The 19,401-nt window shown below is 35.0% G+C and overlaps 1 protein-coding gene across 1 annotated transcript in view; it reads left to right on the top strand.

The window, feature by feature from the left end:
- Positions 1-1,440: 1,440 nt before the first annotated feature.
- PCP4 (Purkinje cell protein 4) overlaps positions 1,441-19,401 on the top strand; it is a 29,599-nt gene continuing 11,638 nt past the window's right edge. Inside the window, exons 1-3 of the mRNA XM_072615768.1 lie at positions 1,441-1,506; positions 3,471-3,584; positions 18,195-18,246. Coding sequence (XP_072471869.1) covers positions 1,441-1,506; positions 3,471-3,584; positions 18,195-18,246 — 232 coding nt within the window. The remainder of the gene's footprint in view (positions 1,507-3,470; positions 3,585-18,194; positions 18,247-19,401) is intronic.

The raw sequence follows: 19,401 nt of genomic DNA, 5'->3' as shown, positions 1-19,401 counted from the left end.
TACATATACATATATATACACACACACACATATATTTGTATATGTATGAGTGTATACAAGTATATGTACACATGTATGTATATGCATACATATATGTGTGTATACACATGTATAGGTATGTATATATGTACACATATATATGTATATATGTATAGACAAAGGGGACAGGTTGAGTTAGATATGAAAGAATAATATCTAAATATAGAATTGCAAGATGAGAAAGGAACATACTGGGAGAAGGAGAAAGGGAAAGGTAGATGGGGTAAATTATCTCACATAAAGGAGGTGAAAAAACCCTTTTACAATGGAGGGGAAGAGGAGGGAATCAAAAGGGAATGAGTGAACTTTACTCTCATCAGATTTGACTTAAGGAGGGAATAGGGTACACATTCAATTGGGTATGAAAATCTGTCTCACTCTACAGGAAAGTAGGGGTGAAGGGAATAAGAGAAGGGGGATGAAAGAAGGGAGGAGAAATGGGAAGAAGGGGTAATCAGAAGCAAACACTTTTGAGGAAGGACAGGATCAAAGGAGAGAATAGAATAAATGGGGGGGCAGGATAGATGGAGGTCTTTCACAACATGAGTGTTATGGAAGTGTTTTGCTCTACTAACCATGCATAACCTATATTGAATTACCATCTCACTGAGGGTGGGTGGGGAGGGAAAAAGAGAATGTGGAACCCAAAGTTTTAAAAACAAATGTTAAAAATTGCTTTCAAATGCAACTGGGAAATAAGATATGCAGGCAATGGAGTATATAAATCTATCTTGATCTACAGGAAAATAGAAGGGAAGGGGATAAGAGCAGGGGTAGGGGATGATAGAAGGGAGGGCAGATTGGGGGAAGGCATAATCACAATGCACACTGTCTTGGGGTTGGGGAGGGGAAAAAGATGGGGAGAAAACTTGGAATTCAAAATCTTGTGATAGTGAATGTTTAAAACTAAAAAGAAATTAATTAAAAGAAAAAAGTTTTTGAAAAAAAGTTCTGGGCTTAGAGTTCTTAACCTGTTCTCTCTCTCCCTCTCATCCTTGCTTTTCTTATTTCACATAGTCCCTCATTACATGTAGCCACTCATTGAGACTTCTCCTCATACTTCCTTTAGAACATGATGGAAGCTAACCTTTCAGATACAGCCTTATTCAAATAAATAAATGTTAGAGAATTCTTTTTCTTTAGTGGATATAGGTCTCCAACCAATTGCTTGTCATGTATGGCACTCACATTTACATACGGCACTAAGTACTCTACTTTTAATCCTGGGTAATATCAAAATTATCTGGCTTTTATTCAAATGATATTAAGTTTTTTTTTTCAGTTTCATAAACTCATTATTAGAAAATCTATAACTGAACGCAAGTTTTCTAATTTCACGTCTGGTCTTATATTCAAAAGCTGCAAAGCCAATCAGGGAGAGATAAATCCAGAAGGGCAAAAATGTGGAAGAAAGATCCAGGAGACAAAAGAAGGCTTAAGAGAAATAAAATATCCAAACCTTTGCTAGTAAGAGAGAAGAGAGTGAAAATATGTGGTATTAAGGTTGAAACAATAAATATTTGATGAGGGCTTTTCACTATGTCTAAGGCACTGACCAGTGCTATTAATGGATAGTAGATTTATGAGTTTATAGTTCATTTATATAGCTCTTTAGTATATAGCTCCAAATTAAAATACACTATATAACTATGTATGCTATATATGCTATCAAAACATACTATACATATATACTATATAACTATGATTATAAAATGTAAAATTTTATTCCATCTGTAATTACGAAAACTCTAAATATAAAATCATAAAACTTTATAAAACAGACATGACTATTTAATAAGACATTCTACAAAAATTAACAGAAGTAACCTGGCAAAACTTCATATGTTTGCCATTATGTGTATATAATTACCAATTTTGTCATATACATTTCTACATATATGTATAATTTTGTTTTAACAAAATTTTACAAATTTTGTGGAATATGTGTGTTTCTATAAAATATTTGTGATAAATCATGATGGTTTTAAGGTGGCTTGTAATGCATATGCTTAATGATTATGGTTTTCAAAAAATCTCACATTTGTGTTGCAAAAATGCAAACTTTGTAACATCTTGATCTTGTGATTATGCAGAGGATGAGGTATGATTAGAAGATAAGAGATGTGAACAGGGGAACTACTCTGGTGTAGTGTTCAAATGCAAATAAGTGTACTCAGTTGTGTCTGTCCTTCTCATGAGAATTGGTTTGTGCTTGAATGTTGAGCCCTTCTAATGGTTTGGAAACATTTGGATGACAGGTCAATAAACTATAAAAATATGTACTTAGGAGCAGTCAGAGTTTGATGCAATTGTTGCAGGAACACAAAACTGGTGTGTGGATGATCATGACAATTCTGATTAATGTAGAAAAAAAATTTACAATACTTTAAACATACATGTCCCAGAGATAAAATGTATTTGTACTAGAATTGGACGATTATTTACTGGATAAGACAACATTAAAGAACATTTAATGAGAATACTTTAGAACATCACTACAAACTTGCAAGGATTTTGTGAACTGCTAAATGATCCCAATTGATCTACTTGTCTCTTCATTCTATGGTAGTCCCTGAGTTACTTCTCTGGTTGCTTTCCCCCACCATAGTGAATTGGGAACTTTGATCTTTGTTACCCCCTGGAGTATAGTCATTATATACAGAAAGACTCACAACTTTCAAATATGAATGAATAAGCTTACTCAAAAGACAATTTAAACCAATAATGCTGTACTCATCTGTATCAGAGGCCTGTATAATTTCATTGACTTTCAATATTACCATAAATTGAGGGGTCCATTTTGTAGAATAGTTCTAATTTTAAGGAAGATTTTACTTACACTCAGCCAAAATCTCTTTGCAGTTTCATTCCTCTGATTCTTTGCATCTGGGATGGCCGTCTTTTGTGGGACAGGCTTTCTCTGAGAAAGAAAATCTATCTCTATGGAGAAGTTGAGGAATAAAAAGGGAAATAATCTTTCCCAAGGGAAAAATTTAATGAAGGGATTAATTGATTTATTCACATATCTACCATTTATGTATTTATTATGCATTTATTAATAAACTTACCTACTATGTTTGGTATACAAAAATAATTAAGACAGGGAGTCTGTCCTCAGAGAGTTAGATACAAGAGGGCATAATTGCTTCATGATTTCTTTTAAAAAAGCACAAATATTCTTATTGATTAACATTTTAAAGAGCATTTGCTGTGCTAAAATTATAATCTAGTGAAATTGCATCACTATTTCTTCACTTGTGATTCCACTGTCCAGTTTCCTACTTTGTCTTTTTCTGCTATGGGGTTTAGTCAACAACTTTGGCTAATGTTTTCTCTTTTGTACACTAGGTGGCCTCTTGTGCTATCAAATATGTGCTGAGTATTTACAGCAGGTAAATGAATCTTATTGGTTACTGGTGTTATTATGACAGCCAGCAGCCCCTTTAAAGACAAAAGCTAGGAACTGCAGGAAACCTTGCACCTACAAGAAACCTTCTGAGGAAGCAGAAGTCCAGGACCAGACATTTAAAACTACAATGAGTGAGGTAAGTAATATCCTCTATTTGGCGTGGGGAAAGTGGACATTGGGAAAAGAAGTAATTATCAATAAATAGAACCCTGAAGCAAACAGTTTAAGCTGATACACAGAACCTAGGAATGACAGACAAAAAAAATCATCTTTGATTGTTTAGCTTCAGAGTTGAAACTGTTTATACTTAAGATGCAATTAAAAATAAATGTTCAACTCTTAAATTTTTCTTGAAGGGAATAGGGATAATTCTTGAGTTTTTTGAGACTAACTTGTAATTTTTGAAAGAACTTGAGATTTTAGAAATATGAAATAATGCCAAAAGATTAACCCGTCCCTCTCATCTTTATGCTGTTATCAAGATTATTCTATGTTTTTATTCAGTGAGTACCTTAAAAATGTCAATAGTCAGTCTCCCCTGGACATGAAAAAGCCATTAAAGAAGAAACAGAAAATGTACTCTTATTCAACAGGGCTTTATTGATATGAATAAATGTTTAGAACTATTATACTGTCCAAAAGATAGCTATGCTTAAACATTATACCAGGAATGGAAATATAGATTCAGACATAAAATGACTGTTATGAATATATATGTGTGTGTGTGTGTGTGTGTGTGTGTGTGTGTGTACGTGTGTGTACAGATGAGTAGTTGAGAGAAGGAAAAGTAGACCTCTAAGTTAGAAGTAACTTCTATTAAGTTCTTTTAACCAAAACGCATGTAGTAGCAAGTTGGTACAAAAAAGAATGCAGTTTTTTTTTTAAAACAATGCAGATTCCAGGACATAAAACATCAAATTTAGCTGTGTATCTCACCCATTTTCATATTATTTAAAGACTCATATATTCACAGTACTTAAGAAATTACTTTAAAGTGTTATGTGAAGTTCATGGATTAGTTGTCAGAAGCTTATTAATTTCCACCTAAAAACTCCTCCTCCCACCTCAATTAAACTCTTCTCAAAAATCCCCTCTTCAAAGTATGCCAGTCTCAGATCTGTGTTCTCTTTAAGTTTTATGGTACACAGAACAAAGTTTTCAGAACTTAATCTATCCTTTGGATAGTTCTGATTCCTTTTCCTAATGAATGCAATTAAGGCAAATCTTCCTTAATTACTTTTGCCCACAGGTACTCTACTAGTTACTATTAAAAATAATTTATAGGCTTTTTAATGGTGATAAAAATTCAAAATTTAGAAAGTTCTCTACCCATTCCCCTCCTGCTGCCCAACTCTCCTCCTCACAAATATTTATTTTCCCTGATACCAGATAATGTGAATCTATAGGTATGGGGCTCTCCTTCATGGATGATTTCCAAGTTCCTGTCAGAACCTACAGAGACAAACCTAAGTCTGCTTAAAAAATTTAATAAAGTTGAAGAACAATGTCTTTTATGTAGACAATGATATTTTGAAACTGTTTCCTCTAGTTCAATTAAATAGACATCCTACTTTCAATATCTCAACAGTTTTAAATCTTTTTGTGGAGACACTACTGACAGCAAAGGAATAACTTCATATATTGACCATGGACGGACAAGGGCACTACTTTCTTTCCATTGCTAGACTTTATGAAGCTTTATGACTTTAATGAAAATGGGATTCATGAAGCCAAAACCAGAAGGTTGGACCTTGAATTTTGGAGTTACCTTATTACATACATTCATTTCTTTCTTCTATAAAACCCAAGGTTGACATGTGATTGAAAGGAGAAGTTCAAGGATAGTTATGAAAGCAAAGTCCAAATATATAGCAGTGTGAGAGAGTGGAGGTGGCTTGTGGGGGAGTCTAATTTACATGTTAGAGTTAAAGTATGTCAGGTATTTCTGGAATAATATGAGAAATGAACTCAAAGATAATCAAAATGCAAGATTAATTAAAATAACTTGAAATAAAATCACAATTATTAAGACTTTTTTAGTTGAATCTCTGGGGTTCTCTATAATTATCTCTTCCACAGATAGCTTTATTTTTCTTTCTTCTTTGCCCATAATTACTCCCTCAGTTTCTTAATCTTGTCTTCTTGCTATAGTTCCTATGTTTATCCCACATCTTACTGGAAATCCTCCAGCGTTTCTCTATCACATATAATACTAGGTCTTGGTTTTAAGATTGAAATAATTTACTAAATCAAAGAAAAACCATTTATTCCTATGGTTTTTGGGTATTTGTAACATAAATGCATATTACATTTTGTTAGAAATTTTTCTGAATCTTTTGTTATAATTATGATATTAATATTTTCATTAAAATAGTTATCCTTTACATATTTTTGTGTACACATTTGTGCATGATTTTTTGAGTGTTGTTAGTCATTCCCCCCAGAATATATTCTCTTGAGAATAGAGACTTTTCTTTTTTTTTGTTTCTTCAGCACTTAGCATAATTCCTGGCACAAAATAGGTACCTAAAAATTGTTTCCTGACTTGACAATTTGTATTTTTGGCATAAGTCCAGTCAGGTTGTAGTATAGAATCTCCTTAAGGCATTCACTGTAGTTTCTTTTATAACATTTTACTCAATATTTTTGTATCAATATTCGCTATAGAGATTCATAGTTATCTTTCCATGACTTATACATCCATGGTTATATTATCATCGTCATATTTGTTTCATAGAAGAAATTTGGGAGGATATTTTCTTTACTGATGTTCCAAATATTTTATGCAAAATTGGATTTAATTTTCTTAAAATATTGGTCAATTTATTAATTCTTCTTATCCTGAGAGATCTCTGTTTGGGATGTTATTTATGGCTCATTGAATTTATTTTTCTGTGATCAGGTCATTTAAATTATCTATTATTTTAAAAGTATTTAAGTTCTCAATTGTTTCCTCTAACTTGGGTACTTCATATTTTTAAAATTTGTGCGATGAGCCATTTCACTGAAGTTGTCAATTTAAGGCAGCATATCATTAGGCAAAATATTTTCCTTTATTTCCTCATCATTTGTTGTGAAGACTGTCTTTTCATTTTTAAATTTTGACAATTTGCTTCTCTATTTTCTTTTTAAAAAATATTAACTAATGGTTTGTGAGTTGGAATGATTTCATTTTTGGCTTTCCATCCTTGGCAACTAACCTACTACCTGGAACATAGTAAGTGCTTAATGCATGCTTGATGATCAGCTGATTTATTTATTATTATTACTTTAAAAAAGATCCTGGTTTCATTTATCAGTCTAGAATTTTTTCTTCATGTTTCATTCTTTTAAGTTATTTTAAAAATTGATATTTTTAACACATTTTTAAATTTTTTTCTAATTTTATTTTTATTTTCAGTTTCAAACTCTCTCTCTCTCCCTCTCTCCATCTCCATCCTACCCTTGGAGACAGCAAGAAATACGATACTCATTATACATATGAAATCATGCAAAATGTTTTTCTGCATTCACAATGTTCTGGAAAAAGGAAACGAAAAATAAAGAGAAAAAATTTGCTTAACTCTGCATGCTGAATCTATTCCTTCTCTATGTGGAAGTGGATAGCATTTTTCATTATGAGTCCTTTGGAGATCTCATGGATTGTTGTGTTGATCAGAATTATTAAGTCTTTCACAGTTGATTATCTTTAAAATATTACTGTGACTTCATACATTGCTCTTTGGTTCTGTTCACTTCATTTTGCGTCAGTTCATATAAGTCTTCCTAGATTTTTCTGAATCCACTCCTTCTACCAGGAATGCTTGAAAGTCCTTCACTTCATTAAATATTCATTTTTTGATTGTGTGTTATAATTTAGTGGCAGTCTTGTCTCTGCCTTCTGGAATATCATATTCTAACCCCCACACTTCTTTCTCATACTAGCTGCTGCTAAATCTTATATGATCCTTATCATGGCTTCACAGTGTTTCAATTATTTTTTTCTGGCTATTTTCAATATTTTCTCCTTGACCTGAGAGGTTTTAATTTTGACTATAATATTTCTGACAGGTTTTGCTTTGAAATTTCTTTCAGGAAATGACTTGTAGATTCTTTCAATGTCTACTTTGCCCTATGGTTAGAAGGTATAAGGGCATTTTCCTTTATAATTTCTTGAAATATAATATCAAGGCTCTCAGCCTGTCATTCAGGCAGAATAATATTTCTTAAATTATTTCTCCTTGATCTATCTTCACTTGTTTTTCCTATTAGATAGTTAACATTTTCTTCTGTTTTTCAAATGTTTGACTTTATTGTTTCTTAATGTTTTATGATGTCACTAGCTTCCATTTGACCTGCTCTAAATTTTAAGGAGCTATTCCCTTCAGTGAAGGTTTTTTTTTTTTTACCTTTTTACTTCTTTTACCTCTTTTTTAATCTTTCTTTCTCTCTCTCTCTCTCTCTCTCTCTCTCTCTCTCTCTCTCTCTCTCTCTCTCTCTCTCTCTCTCTCTCTCTCTCTCTCTCTTTACCATTTGGCTAGTTCTGATTTTTAAAGAAGTGTTTTCTTCAGAATTTTTTGTGCCTCTTTTACCAAGCTGTTAATTCTTTTCATAATTTTATGCCATAGATCTCATTTCTTTCTTGAAAATTTTCTTTTATCACTCTTATTTGAGTAATATTTTCTAGGTCTTCTAGAGATTCTTCTTGAACTACCATCCAATTTGCATTTTTTAAAAAAGGCATTGCTTGTGGATGTTTTCAAGTCATTGTTGTCATCTGAGATTGTGTTTTTAGCTTCCCTGTTAATGCTGTAGCTTTTTATGATCAGATTCTTTTTGTGTTGTTTGCTTGTTTTCCCAACTAAATTCTTGACTTTGGAATGTAAGTTAGAGTTGGGCTCTTCTAACCTTTGGTGTCTGTGAATGTGCGTGTGTGTCTGGGTGTATGTATGCATGTGCGTGTACGTGTGTATGTGTGTGTGTGTGTGTGTGTGTGTGATATGACAGACCTGATTATCTGTCTTCTGTGTTTTCCTGTCACCTCCATGGCTTCATCTGGAGCTTGTAAGTTTTCAATGCTTCCTAAGTGGTATGAGCTTGGAAGGGGTCTGTTCACTGCCCTTGTGTTCTCTGCTTTGTTTTTCACATTAGTAGGGACCCTGTTCCGTTGTGACCATTGTGACCATGACCATTCCTCTCCACCCCGGAACTGTGACTCCTTCCGTATTACTGGGCCTTTCAGTCCTTTCTCTCCTGTTGGAGCCTTCCCAAAACTAACTCTAGGCCTAGTGTCTCTGCTAAGTCAGGTTCTAAGTTAGTCTTCTAGTGTCTGCTCTCTTCTCTTTTGTCCAAGGTCATGCTCCTTGAAGTAAATTCTGGCTTGCTTTTTGGTATTCTTTTGACACATTTTCTGTATCTTAGTGTATGTTGTTCATTCATTTTCAGTAGTGATTGACTCTTAGTGACTCCATTTGGGGTTTTCTTGGCACAGATGGAGTGGTTTGCCATCTCCTTCTCCAGTGAATGTATGCTCCAACTGTCTTAACTACTGTCTTAACTGTGCTCAGATTTTCTTGGATTGACTTTCTAACTGCTAGACAGAGTATCTCTTTCTGGATGATTAACTTCACTACTAGACGTCATGGTCAATGAGGAGGGGAGAAGAAGAAGAAAAGTTGTTCTTCTACCCTCCTACTAAGAGGTGAAGAATAATTTTCTTTCCTTACTTCTGGTCCTGCCTCAGGTCACCTGAAGTATCAATTGCCTCATGCTATTAGCTATTTATAACTCTACAAAGTTATAAGGTTGTGGGAAGCTTTATGCATCTAATAATGTTTCTCCGACAGAGAGAGGGAGAGAGAGAGAGAGAGAGAGAGAGAGAGAGAGAGAGAGAGAGAGAGAGAGAGAGAGAGAGAGAGAGAAACACTCTGGAGAAGAAAGTAGGGTGAGGAGGAGGGAAGCAAGAAGAGAGGTTTCACACTTCCTAAAGGAATAATCAGGTGTTAATATCTTGATAACACATTAAAATCTTATTACCTGTGATTAAATCCTGTAACTCAATAAATTGAGATGAGGTGGAGGTAACCAAATCTCCTGTTCCTCCCCTTCTACTCTTACATGTGTAAAAGAATATAAGAGTTCAGAATATGATAATCCAGAAGGCAAAAGTTAAAGGTCTAATTTATAAGCAAGAAAAATTTATCTAGCAAAACTAAATATTATCCTAAAGGGGGGAAAATGGATTTCTAATGAAATTAAAATTAAATTAAATTTCTAATTAAATAGAAGATTTCTAAGTATTCCTGATGAAGATATCCAAGATCAGTAGATGGCTTGAAGTGGAAACACAGGAGTCAAGAGAAATATAGAAGATTAAATAGAAGGGGCTATACAATGGGCAGTTAGGTGGCACAGTGGATAGAAGTGTCAGGTCAGCGTCGTAAGACTCATCTTTGTGAGTTCAAGTCTGGCCTCAGACACTTGCTAGCTGTGTGACCCTGGGTAAGTCACTTAACCCTTCTTGTCTCAGTTTCCTCCTCTGTAAAGTGAGCTAGAGAAGAAAATGGCAAACTACTCTGGTATCTTTGCCAAGAAAATCCCAAATGGGTCCTGATGAGTTGGAAGAATAAGGATTGAACAACAGCCTACAATGAGGAAATATTTATATACTAAAAGAAGGAGAAGCAAGAACCCTCTCAGGCTGCTAATTTTTTCAAAGGTGAGAGAGGGGAGAAATTGAGGCAGAATATATGGGATAAATTTTGCTTTGTTTTGATAATATTAAGAGAAAAAAAGAAAAAAGGAAAGAAAAAAAGCACACTATTATGGAAAAAAAGAGGGAGATACATGGGTGAAACTTGTTTTCCCACATAACTAGGATGCTCAAGAAGCAGAAAAGGTCAGGGAGAGAAGACTACACATGAACCTCAATTTTGTCTGAATCAGGCAACAGAGGATTGAATACACACATGCACACACACACACACACACTTACAAAGACTTTAGTGTAAGAATTCACTAAACTCATCAAGCGATCAGTCAGGCATGGAATTGCAGATGGGAGAATGTTTAAGGAGGGGAATAGATTTTGAGCAGGATAAACAAAACAAACTTACTTTCATTTTTTGAGACTGGCGGGTAAAAAAGAGTTAAAAAAATAAAGAAAAGAAAATAACCCATGCTTGGGGATAGCGTGAGGGGAAGAGAAAGAGAGTAATAGAATGGATGTAGATGCATTAAACATAAACCCCTAGTGCTAAATACCCTCTGTCTCTCTCAATACCCAACAAGGCAAAAAGGGGAAAAATATTAAAGGGAAGGCTGGATGAAAATACACAATTAAAAAAAATAAGCTGCATGATCTAAGCCATGAGATAGACGAGATTAGCACAATGTATTAGAAAGCAGAGTCTGACAACATGATATTTGCGTGAAACATACTTGAAAAAAGATGTACACTGAATAAAAATCAAGGGGTGGAAAAATGTATTATGTTTCAGGTGAACTAAAAGTAAAATAGGGATAGGTAGCCATCATAATTTCAGATAGAGATGTGATTAAGAGAAGTAAACAAGGAAACTACACTGTGTTTAAATCTACCATAGATAATGAATTAATATTAATGTTCTGAGTGGCGTAGCTCCTAATATGTAAAAGAAAAGTTAATCAAACTTTTAGATAGCTTGAGAAATTATAATAGTTGAGATATACATTCACTCCCTTTCAAATCTAGGCAAATTTTAACCAAAAAATGATAAATTAGAAAGAAGAGAATTTTAAGGAATTTAAATATGCTAGATCTCTGTCAATTATTGAATGAGAACCTAAATGTGCTACCACTATTCCAAATCCGCAGGCTCACAAGCTAGATTTTTTTTTGAGTCCCTCCACTCTCTTACCCTCCTGTAATATCCACTCTTCTGTCAAAGCTTATCAATTTCACCCTTGCAGCATTTCTCATGTATATCTCTTTCTCTCCTCTGATATTCCCTGCACCCTGACGTAAGCCCTTATGTTTAAGTACTAAGTTTATACATTATTTACTTAAAAGTATTGAAGTAGCCTGCTGAGTTTTAGTCACTTTCTCTTTCTGAATCAGTTGCTGCAATCTAGGGAGATTCCTTGTTGACTTTGCTCCCACTTAGAGATAAGTAATAAGTTTATGTGTTATGTACTTAAAAATATCAAGTGCTAAATAACTACATTATTTTGGATAAATGAACTTGCTTATTGTTTTCATAATGGTTCAATTAGAGGCTATGTCTTGCTCCAAAATACAAACATGGTCAATTTTTTTTCTCACTTTATATGCTTATAAGTATTATTTGCTTTCTGAATTTAAATTTAAACTCTTCTGAAAGGAATACCATGTCCTACTTTACTCTTAGCCACTTGGCTAAATAGAAATATATAGAAGGAAGGAAAAAGAATAGGTAGGCAAATTATTCCTATTGTGATCTATCATACTTGAAATCTCTGATTTTTTCCAAGTATGTATTATACCTATCTCATATGGAACTATTTATTTTGTGTCTCTTAATAACTAATACCTTGGTTTTTAAATTATAGTAGCTGCTATTCTAAAGCACATCTGGCCTTTTATCTTAAATGATTTTTGTATATAAGCAAAACCTAGAGCATGTGAATAAATTCTACAGATTCCACAAAACATGTACGTTTGTTGATAGATCTGTGTGTATGCATACACACACACACACACACACACACACACACACACACACACACAGATCTGTGATTTCATTGGTATAGGGAGCTCTCACCAGTCAGAAAACTCCTACAATGGAGGTCAGCACTTTTTCTCTAACTTGCAGTAATCGAGAGTTGTGTGAATCATAGACCTTAAGTGATTTGCCCAGGTCATACAGCAAGTATATCTCTACATGTCTGACATAGATTGTATAAAAGTTGGTGTATATTTTTGTGGACGTATATGCACACAAATAATATAACTATATTTTTGCATAGATATATGTTTACAAACAAAATTTATATGTATATAAACTTATATAGAGATATATATTTTATATTTATATATAGATATGTATGGGAGGTGTAGTGGGTGTTCAAGGAAGATTGTTACCTTAGGTGTGGGGGCTGCAAAGCCCTTTTTAGGGCTGCTTTCTACCTTTGGTAACTACCTGATTCACTCAACTTCCACCTGTGGCTCCAAACAACTGTAATATGTGTAATGGCCACACCCTAGCAAATCATTTCAGCAGACATGCTAAACCAGGTTGAGGATAACTGAATGGTCTCAAACCCATCAGAGAGTTAGGGGAGTATCTACTCCAAGCATGTGAAGAATTCCCCCGGCAGAATAGGTAGATGAGAACAATTTGTTCTGATAGCCCTAAAGGCAGCTGAAGCAGGTGCTGTGGAGTTTTTAGAGCTTGAGATGCCAACGTTATTCACTGCATCCTGAGCTATCATTAGTCATCTTGACTTTTTCTTGCCACTGGACTTTGACGACACAGGAAGAGAGAGGACAACAAATTTGCACAGCTCCACCTTACTTAAATCCAATTTATGTGTGAATCAAAAGAAATCACCCATACCATTTTACTACAAAGTTCTATGGTGACAGGCAAGCGATGAAGTAGCAGGTATAGATTCACTGGGAGCTATAGTCACAACTCTGCCTGCAAGTGACCCAGACCATAAGATTGTCCTCTCCCTGGACTGCATCAGCAGTGGTATTTGGCACCCCTTTGGGGAACTGAGAAGCTTTTTTGAGGAACCACACTACTCACCTCCTGGTATGAGGAAGGGGCTTAAAAAAAGGTCCCTTAAAAGTTGTCTGCTTACCATGTTAGGTGGGGATCCTACTCTGTGGTCAAAACACACAAAAATATATACAAAAAGGTTTTGTACATCACCATTAGCACATGAAATGTGCACAAGCTTATGGACAACATGAAATCCATTAGACCTGATAAATGAACAGCTCTTGTTGTGAGAGAACTTAGCAGGTATCACATCTAATTAACAGTCATCAGTGAAACAAAGTTAGCAAATGAAAGCCAGCTTACCAAAATTGGAGCTGGATACATGTTTTTCTGGAATAGTCATAGCGAAGGGAAGTGCTGTGAAGTTGGTGTAGATTTTGAAATCAAAACTAATCTAGTCAACAAGCTATATGCCCACCAAAAGGAATGAACAATAGACTCCTGACATCATGATTGCTACTTGTAGGAAAGCACCATGCCATCATCATCAATGCATATGTTTACCATGATGAACTCTGATGAGGTCAAGGAAAAATTTTATGAAGATCTGGAGACCTTCACTCTTAATGTGCTAAAAGGGGACAAATTTATATCTGGGTAACTTTAATGCCAGAGTAGGCATAGACTAACAGACGTGGCAAGGAATACTTGGGAGGCATGGAGTCAGAAACACCAATAGCAATGATTACTTACTACTGAAGATTTGTACAACTCATGACTTTCTGAACACCAACACTGTCTTCCATTTACCTAAATGCAATAAAACTTGGTGGAAGTACTCTTGCAGCAAACATTGGGATTTAATAGATTATGTCATTGTAAGGAGAAGAAACAGGATGTGAGAGTGACAAAGGTGATGTAGGGTACAGACTGCTGAACTGATTGTAGACTTATCCTCTCCAAAGTAAATATTCACATTCAACAAAAGAAGTGGCCCCAAGCAAGACTACTACCAGAAGACTTAATATGGATAGATTGGAGCACTTCTTCTAGGGGGAATAGTGTGCTGTTGACTTGGAGGGAAAGCTGAGTCGACATACAGCTGGCAACAGTGAAGCAGAAAAGGAGTGGGCAGTTTTTAGAAATTTGATGTACAGCATTGCATTTCTCTCTGGGCCAGAACACTCATAAACAGCATCAAGGTGAACTACTGCATTGACAGTAAATTATTTAAATTGAAAAGGCTACAAGCTAAAACTAAAGTGGAGGGAGAGTTGATGTGAGACTTTTTGTTTCCAGATGATTGGGCACTCAGTGCAGCCTATGAGGCTGAGATCCAACAAAGTATGGACTGATCCCCTGCTAATTTTTGTGCTAATTTTGACCTAACAAGTAACACTAAGAAAATACAGGTTCTCCACCAGCCAGTACCACACCATCCATATGTGCAACCCTCATTTATAGCAAATAGAGAAACATTAAATGCTGTGGATAAGTTCACTTACTTTGGCGGTATACTTTCAAGGAGTGTACACATAGAAGATGAAGTTGATACTTGCATTGCTAGAGAACTCTTACAAAGCAAGTGCTCACATGGAAGTAAGAAGAAATGGTACAAGGATACTCTCAAGGTCTCTCTGAAGAACTTTGGAATCAACTGTATATCATGGGAGACACTGGTAAAGGACTGCCCAGAATGGCATGCCTGCATCAAAGAAGGCACTGTGCTCTGTGCATGAAGCAGAACTGCAGTGGCTCAAGAATCGTGAGATGCACAAATTAGAGATATCTCCATTCCAAACATTCATGTGGACTATTTGTCCCCAACCTGTGGTAGAGCCTTCTGGGCTTTGAATACGATCAGCTGACTGGTCAGCTACAGTTGGACATACTACACCTTTTGCCAATATGGTGATATCATTTTGGTCTTCTTCAAGAATGAAACACAACAACCAACCAAGAAACACACACACATGCACACACACATACATATATGTACACACACATACATATATAATACATATACAATATAAATGCACAGATACACATATTAATATACCCACCCAGATATTTACACATGTATGTGCATACATATATGCACATGTGTACATATATAAAATACAAATGTTTTTGTGTATGTATACATAGATACTTATATGAAGGGTATCTACATAGCAAGTCTGGGCATTAGATTCATTGGTAGGATGATGGATAACAAGAACTACATATAGTCACATTGTAAGCTACAACTTTCCACAGTGTATTGGTATTTTCTCAAATTAGTAAGAGTAGATTGGGAGAGGGAGTAGGCAAGTGATTTTGTTTGTATAAGATGAGAAAACTCTCTTTACCAATGTTGGTGACATCTTTGAAATTCATAGTCTCAGAGATTTTCCTAGAGCACTGGGAGTATTTGATCAAGTTCATACTGTCAGTATGTCAGAAGTACGTCAGATCTTTCCAGTTCTTAGCCCTGTCTTCTATTTGCTATACAATGCTGCCTCTCTAAGTGTGGATATGTTTAGGGAAAAAAGTCATATTTTAAGCAGTCTACTTATTTGTAAAATAGTTCTTTCTGATTTATTTTAGCTCCAGGATACTTGGCTGTATATCTGTTTGGTTGGATAGGTATTTAGGAGAAAATAAACCCAACTTTCCAATGGAATAAAAATGAACTACTTTATCCTCATGTCTGCAAATTTTATAGAGTCTACAGGTCTAGAGAGGCAGAGAAGGAAAATGCAAATGTAAAAATTCATTCTTTATAACCCTGAGATTAAAGAACATCATAGAATGTTAGTTCATTCTCTAGGATTATCTTTAGAGATCACGTAGGTCAGTGCTTTAATTTTACAAAAAAACTGAACACCAGAGAGGTTAACTACTTTGTTCACAGTCACACTGGAACTGAGAGTAGGTAGAACTCATCTCTTCCTCCATAGTCCTGTGTCCTTTCCACTACACCATGCTATTCCAGTGTAGGTACACCAATGAAATATATTCATGATGCAAATTTTTAATACCATACTGGTCAAAGATCGCTCTCTCTCTCTCTCTCTCTCTGCATGTGTGTATATATATTGCATTTTACGGAAAAATTAAAATAAGACATTCCAACAGTTTCTAAGCAATTTTTGTTGTTTAGTCTTTCATTCATGTCCAACTCTACGTGGTTCCGTTGACATTGTCCATGAGGTTTTCTTGACAAAAATACTGGAATAGTTTGCCAATTTCTTCTCCAGAGTGCCTCCATTTTACATATGAGGAACTGAGGCAAATATGTTAAGTGACTTGCCCAAGGTCACACAGCTAGTAAATTCCTGAGGCTGGATTTGAACTCAGTTTTTTTTACTCCAAGGCTGGTGCTCTATCCATTGTACCACCTAGCTGTCCCTTTTAAATATGCTCCATAATTTAAAATCATAATTAGTTCCTTGACCATGTGATAAATTAAGTAATGGGCCTTAGTACCACTGAGTTTCTTCATAACTCCTCTGAAGGTTTGCAGTCACTTAGAAGTTACAGTATCTTAAAGATGAAGGTGTCTGCATCTTTATATAATATGGTCAATACAGGATATCATTGGGGACAGATTTCATCACATGGAATAGTCCTATTTTCTCTAAGATGGAAGTTTGTTTCTTTTTAATATTTCTATCTTTTTCAGGGCAGCTAGGTGGTAAAGTGGATAGTGTTCTGGACTTGGAGTTACAAAGACCATAGTTCAAACCCAGCATCACAAAATCCTGAGCTGTATGACTTTGAGCAAGTCACTTAACCTCTGTTTGCCTCTGGAGAAGGAAATGGCAAATCATTCCAGCATCTTTGCTAAGAAAATCCCATAAAGAGAGGTCCACAGGGTCACAAAGAGTTGGATGTGACTGAACAGTTGTCATTTGTGAGAGGGATCGTGAGGAGCCAAGTTTCCCTTTAACCTCTTAGTCCCTCATAGATAACTATGACAAGATGTGAAATTAGTTTTTTCATTTTGTTACAGAAAATAGGGTTGTGGGGATGTGATTGAAGGGAAGAGAAAAACTACAAATCAATACTAAACCACAAACCAACCAAATACTATTAATGTTAGTATTAATTAATTAATAGCATTGCTTAAGTATAATAGTATTGTTATATGCCTGGTGTGGGGCCTGTTTGTCTAACTGGTACTGATAATGTCAAAAGAAATGGAGAGATTGAAAATAAATAACGAAGTAGAGATGACTGAGGGGCAATCTGTTGGAAAGATGGAATGGCAGGGAATTGCTTGAACCAGAAGAGGGTTAGCTTTGATAAGGAGTAAGGTCACTTCATCATGTGAAATGGGTAAAGGAGGAAATAGTGGCAGAGGGCATCAGAGTGATAGAAAATGAAGAAGAGGGGAGAAGGGGAAATCACAACTTCATCTTTTGTCTGTAAAATATGAGGCAATGATGTCTGCTGATAGAGTGAGGGGAAGAGGAACCATGGAAAAACTACTGTGGATAGTGAAATAATAAGCTGATAAAGGAGATACAGTAGGATTGGCTAGCAGACCTGTTGGGGCTGGATGACATAAATTTGTAGCAGACCCACTCAGAACAGCTGTGTGATTTTCTCCATGTTCATCCAGCAAGCATATGTTTAGAAATAAAGGTGGTGAATGATGGGAAAAGTAGCCAAGGCTGAGGTTTGACTGGGTGTAATTAATGGTATAAAGAGGCTAAGAATTCAGGAAAGGAGGTCAGTGGAGAATTAGATTTGTTCACCAAAGAGTGAAGATAAAGAGAAAAGGAGAGAGTGTAGGTGAGGGGAAATGACTTGGGAGAGAACTGAGTTGTCAAGGTATGTTACCGGTAGGAGGTAAAATCTCAGAATTGCTTTGATTTGCATTTTTCTAATTAGTAATGATTGGAAGCTTTTTTTTTTTTTTTAATGTGACTATGGTTAACCTGCATTTCTTTCTTTGAGGACATAAGACCAATGATGATGATGATATGTATGTATGTATGTAGGTATCTTTATCTGTCTGTCTATCTATCTTATATAATAACAATTTTGGATCTACCTGATGTCAATTTCTTCTGTTCTTTTTATGTCTGCAGCAAAAGGGTTGTGAGGTAACCAACGAAAAGGAGAAGTCTTCTGGTGAGAATGGTAAGAAAATACAAAACACCCATGCACACAGGCAGTACCTAAAGTACTAGGTTGATTGAACACAGGAAGATATTGGTCTAATCTTGTCTCTGACACTTACTAGATGTGTGACTTTTTCATGTCTTAGGGAATGACATCCCTAAGAATAATTTACCATGCCACAGATGAGTTGTGATCTGTGTTGGTTTAAGGAACACAGAATCCTTTATGCATTTGAGAATGTTATTATATATATATGTATATATAAATGTAATACATATATGCATATATACATACATTATAATGGAATATATTTATGTACATATGCACATAGTCATATTTTACATGTGTATGTATACATATACATCGGTATACATCTACAATATATGTATGTTGATATCAGGTCAGAACTCACTGCAATTTATAGTTTTAGTGCCTATGGAAATGAAAGGTTATATCACAAGGTTACAGAACCAGTATGTCTCAGAGGTGGGACTCGAACCTGGCTATCTCTGAATCTCAGATCAACTCTCCATCTATTACTCTGTGCATTCTGCTGCATCTCTCTACTCTCTCTCTCTCTCTCTCTCTCTCTGTGTGCATAAGAAAATAGTTTATAAACATAAAAACATTTTTACCTCTGAGTCTTTCTGTTGTTGGGGATATTTGCAAGTAAATTATTCTGTTTACTTTTTTTTTTCAAGAATTCGACAAATATTTCTCTGTTGTTGAAAGTCTTTTCATTTAATGATTAAGCTTAGTTTTTCAAGATATTTAATTTGGGGTTGTAGCTTGTTTGCAATATCTTTGTTTCCTAATACGTGGTCATTTTTTTTAAAAGTTCAATATTATGATGAGAAATATGTATTTTTTTTTAGCAATCCTTTTTAAAAGATGCAATAAATCTTTTAGTTCTGGTTTTTCCAGCAATTTGTTCAATTCTATATTTTTCCTTTTGTTTATCTTTTGGTTAGACTTATCCCAAACTGAGAATGGCACATTGTTATCTCTTGTAACTATTGTATTACTGTCGATGTCTTTCTTGTATTTCAGTTAACTTTTCCTCTGGGAATTTACATACTAAAGCATTTGGAATAAATATGTGCTTAATATTAATATTGTTTTTTGTCTATAGTTTCTTTCAGAATAATGTACCTATCTTGTTTATTTTTTTAT

Source organism: Notamacropus eugenii, chromosome 5, assembly GCF_028372415.1.
Source record: "Notamacropus eugenii isolate mMacEug1 chromosome 5, mMacEug1.pri_v2, whole genome shotgun sequence".
Classification (NCBI taxonomy): domain Eukaryota; kingdom Metazoa; phylum Chordata; class Mammalia; order Diprotodontia; family Macropodidae; genus Notamacropus; species Notamacropus eugenii.
This window is presented reverse-complemented; position numbering and strand designations above follow the sequence as displayed.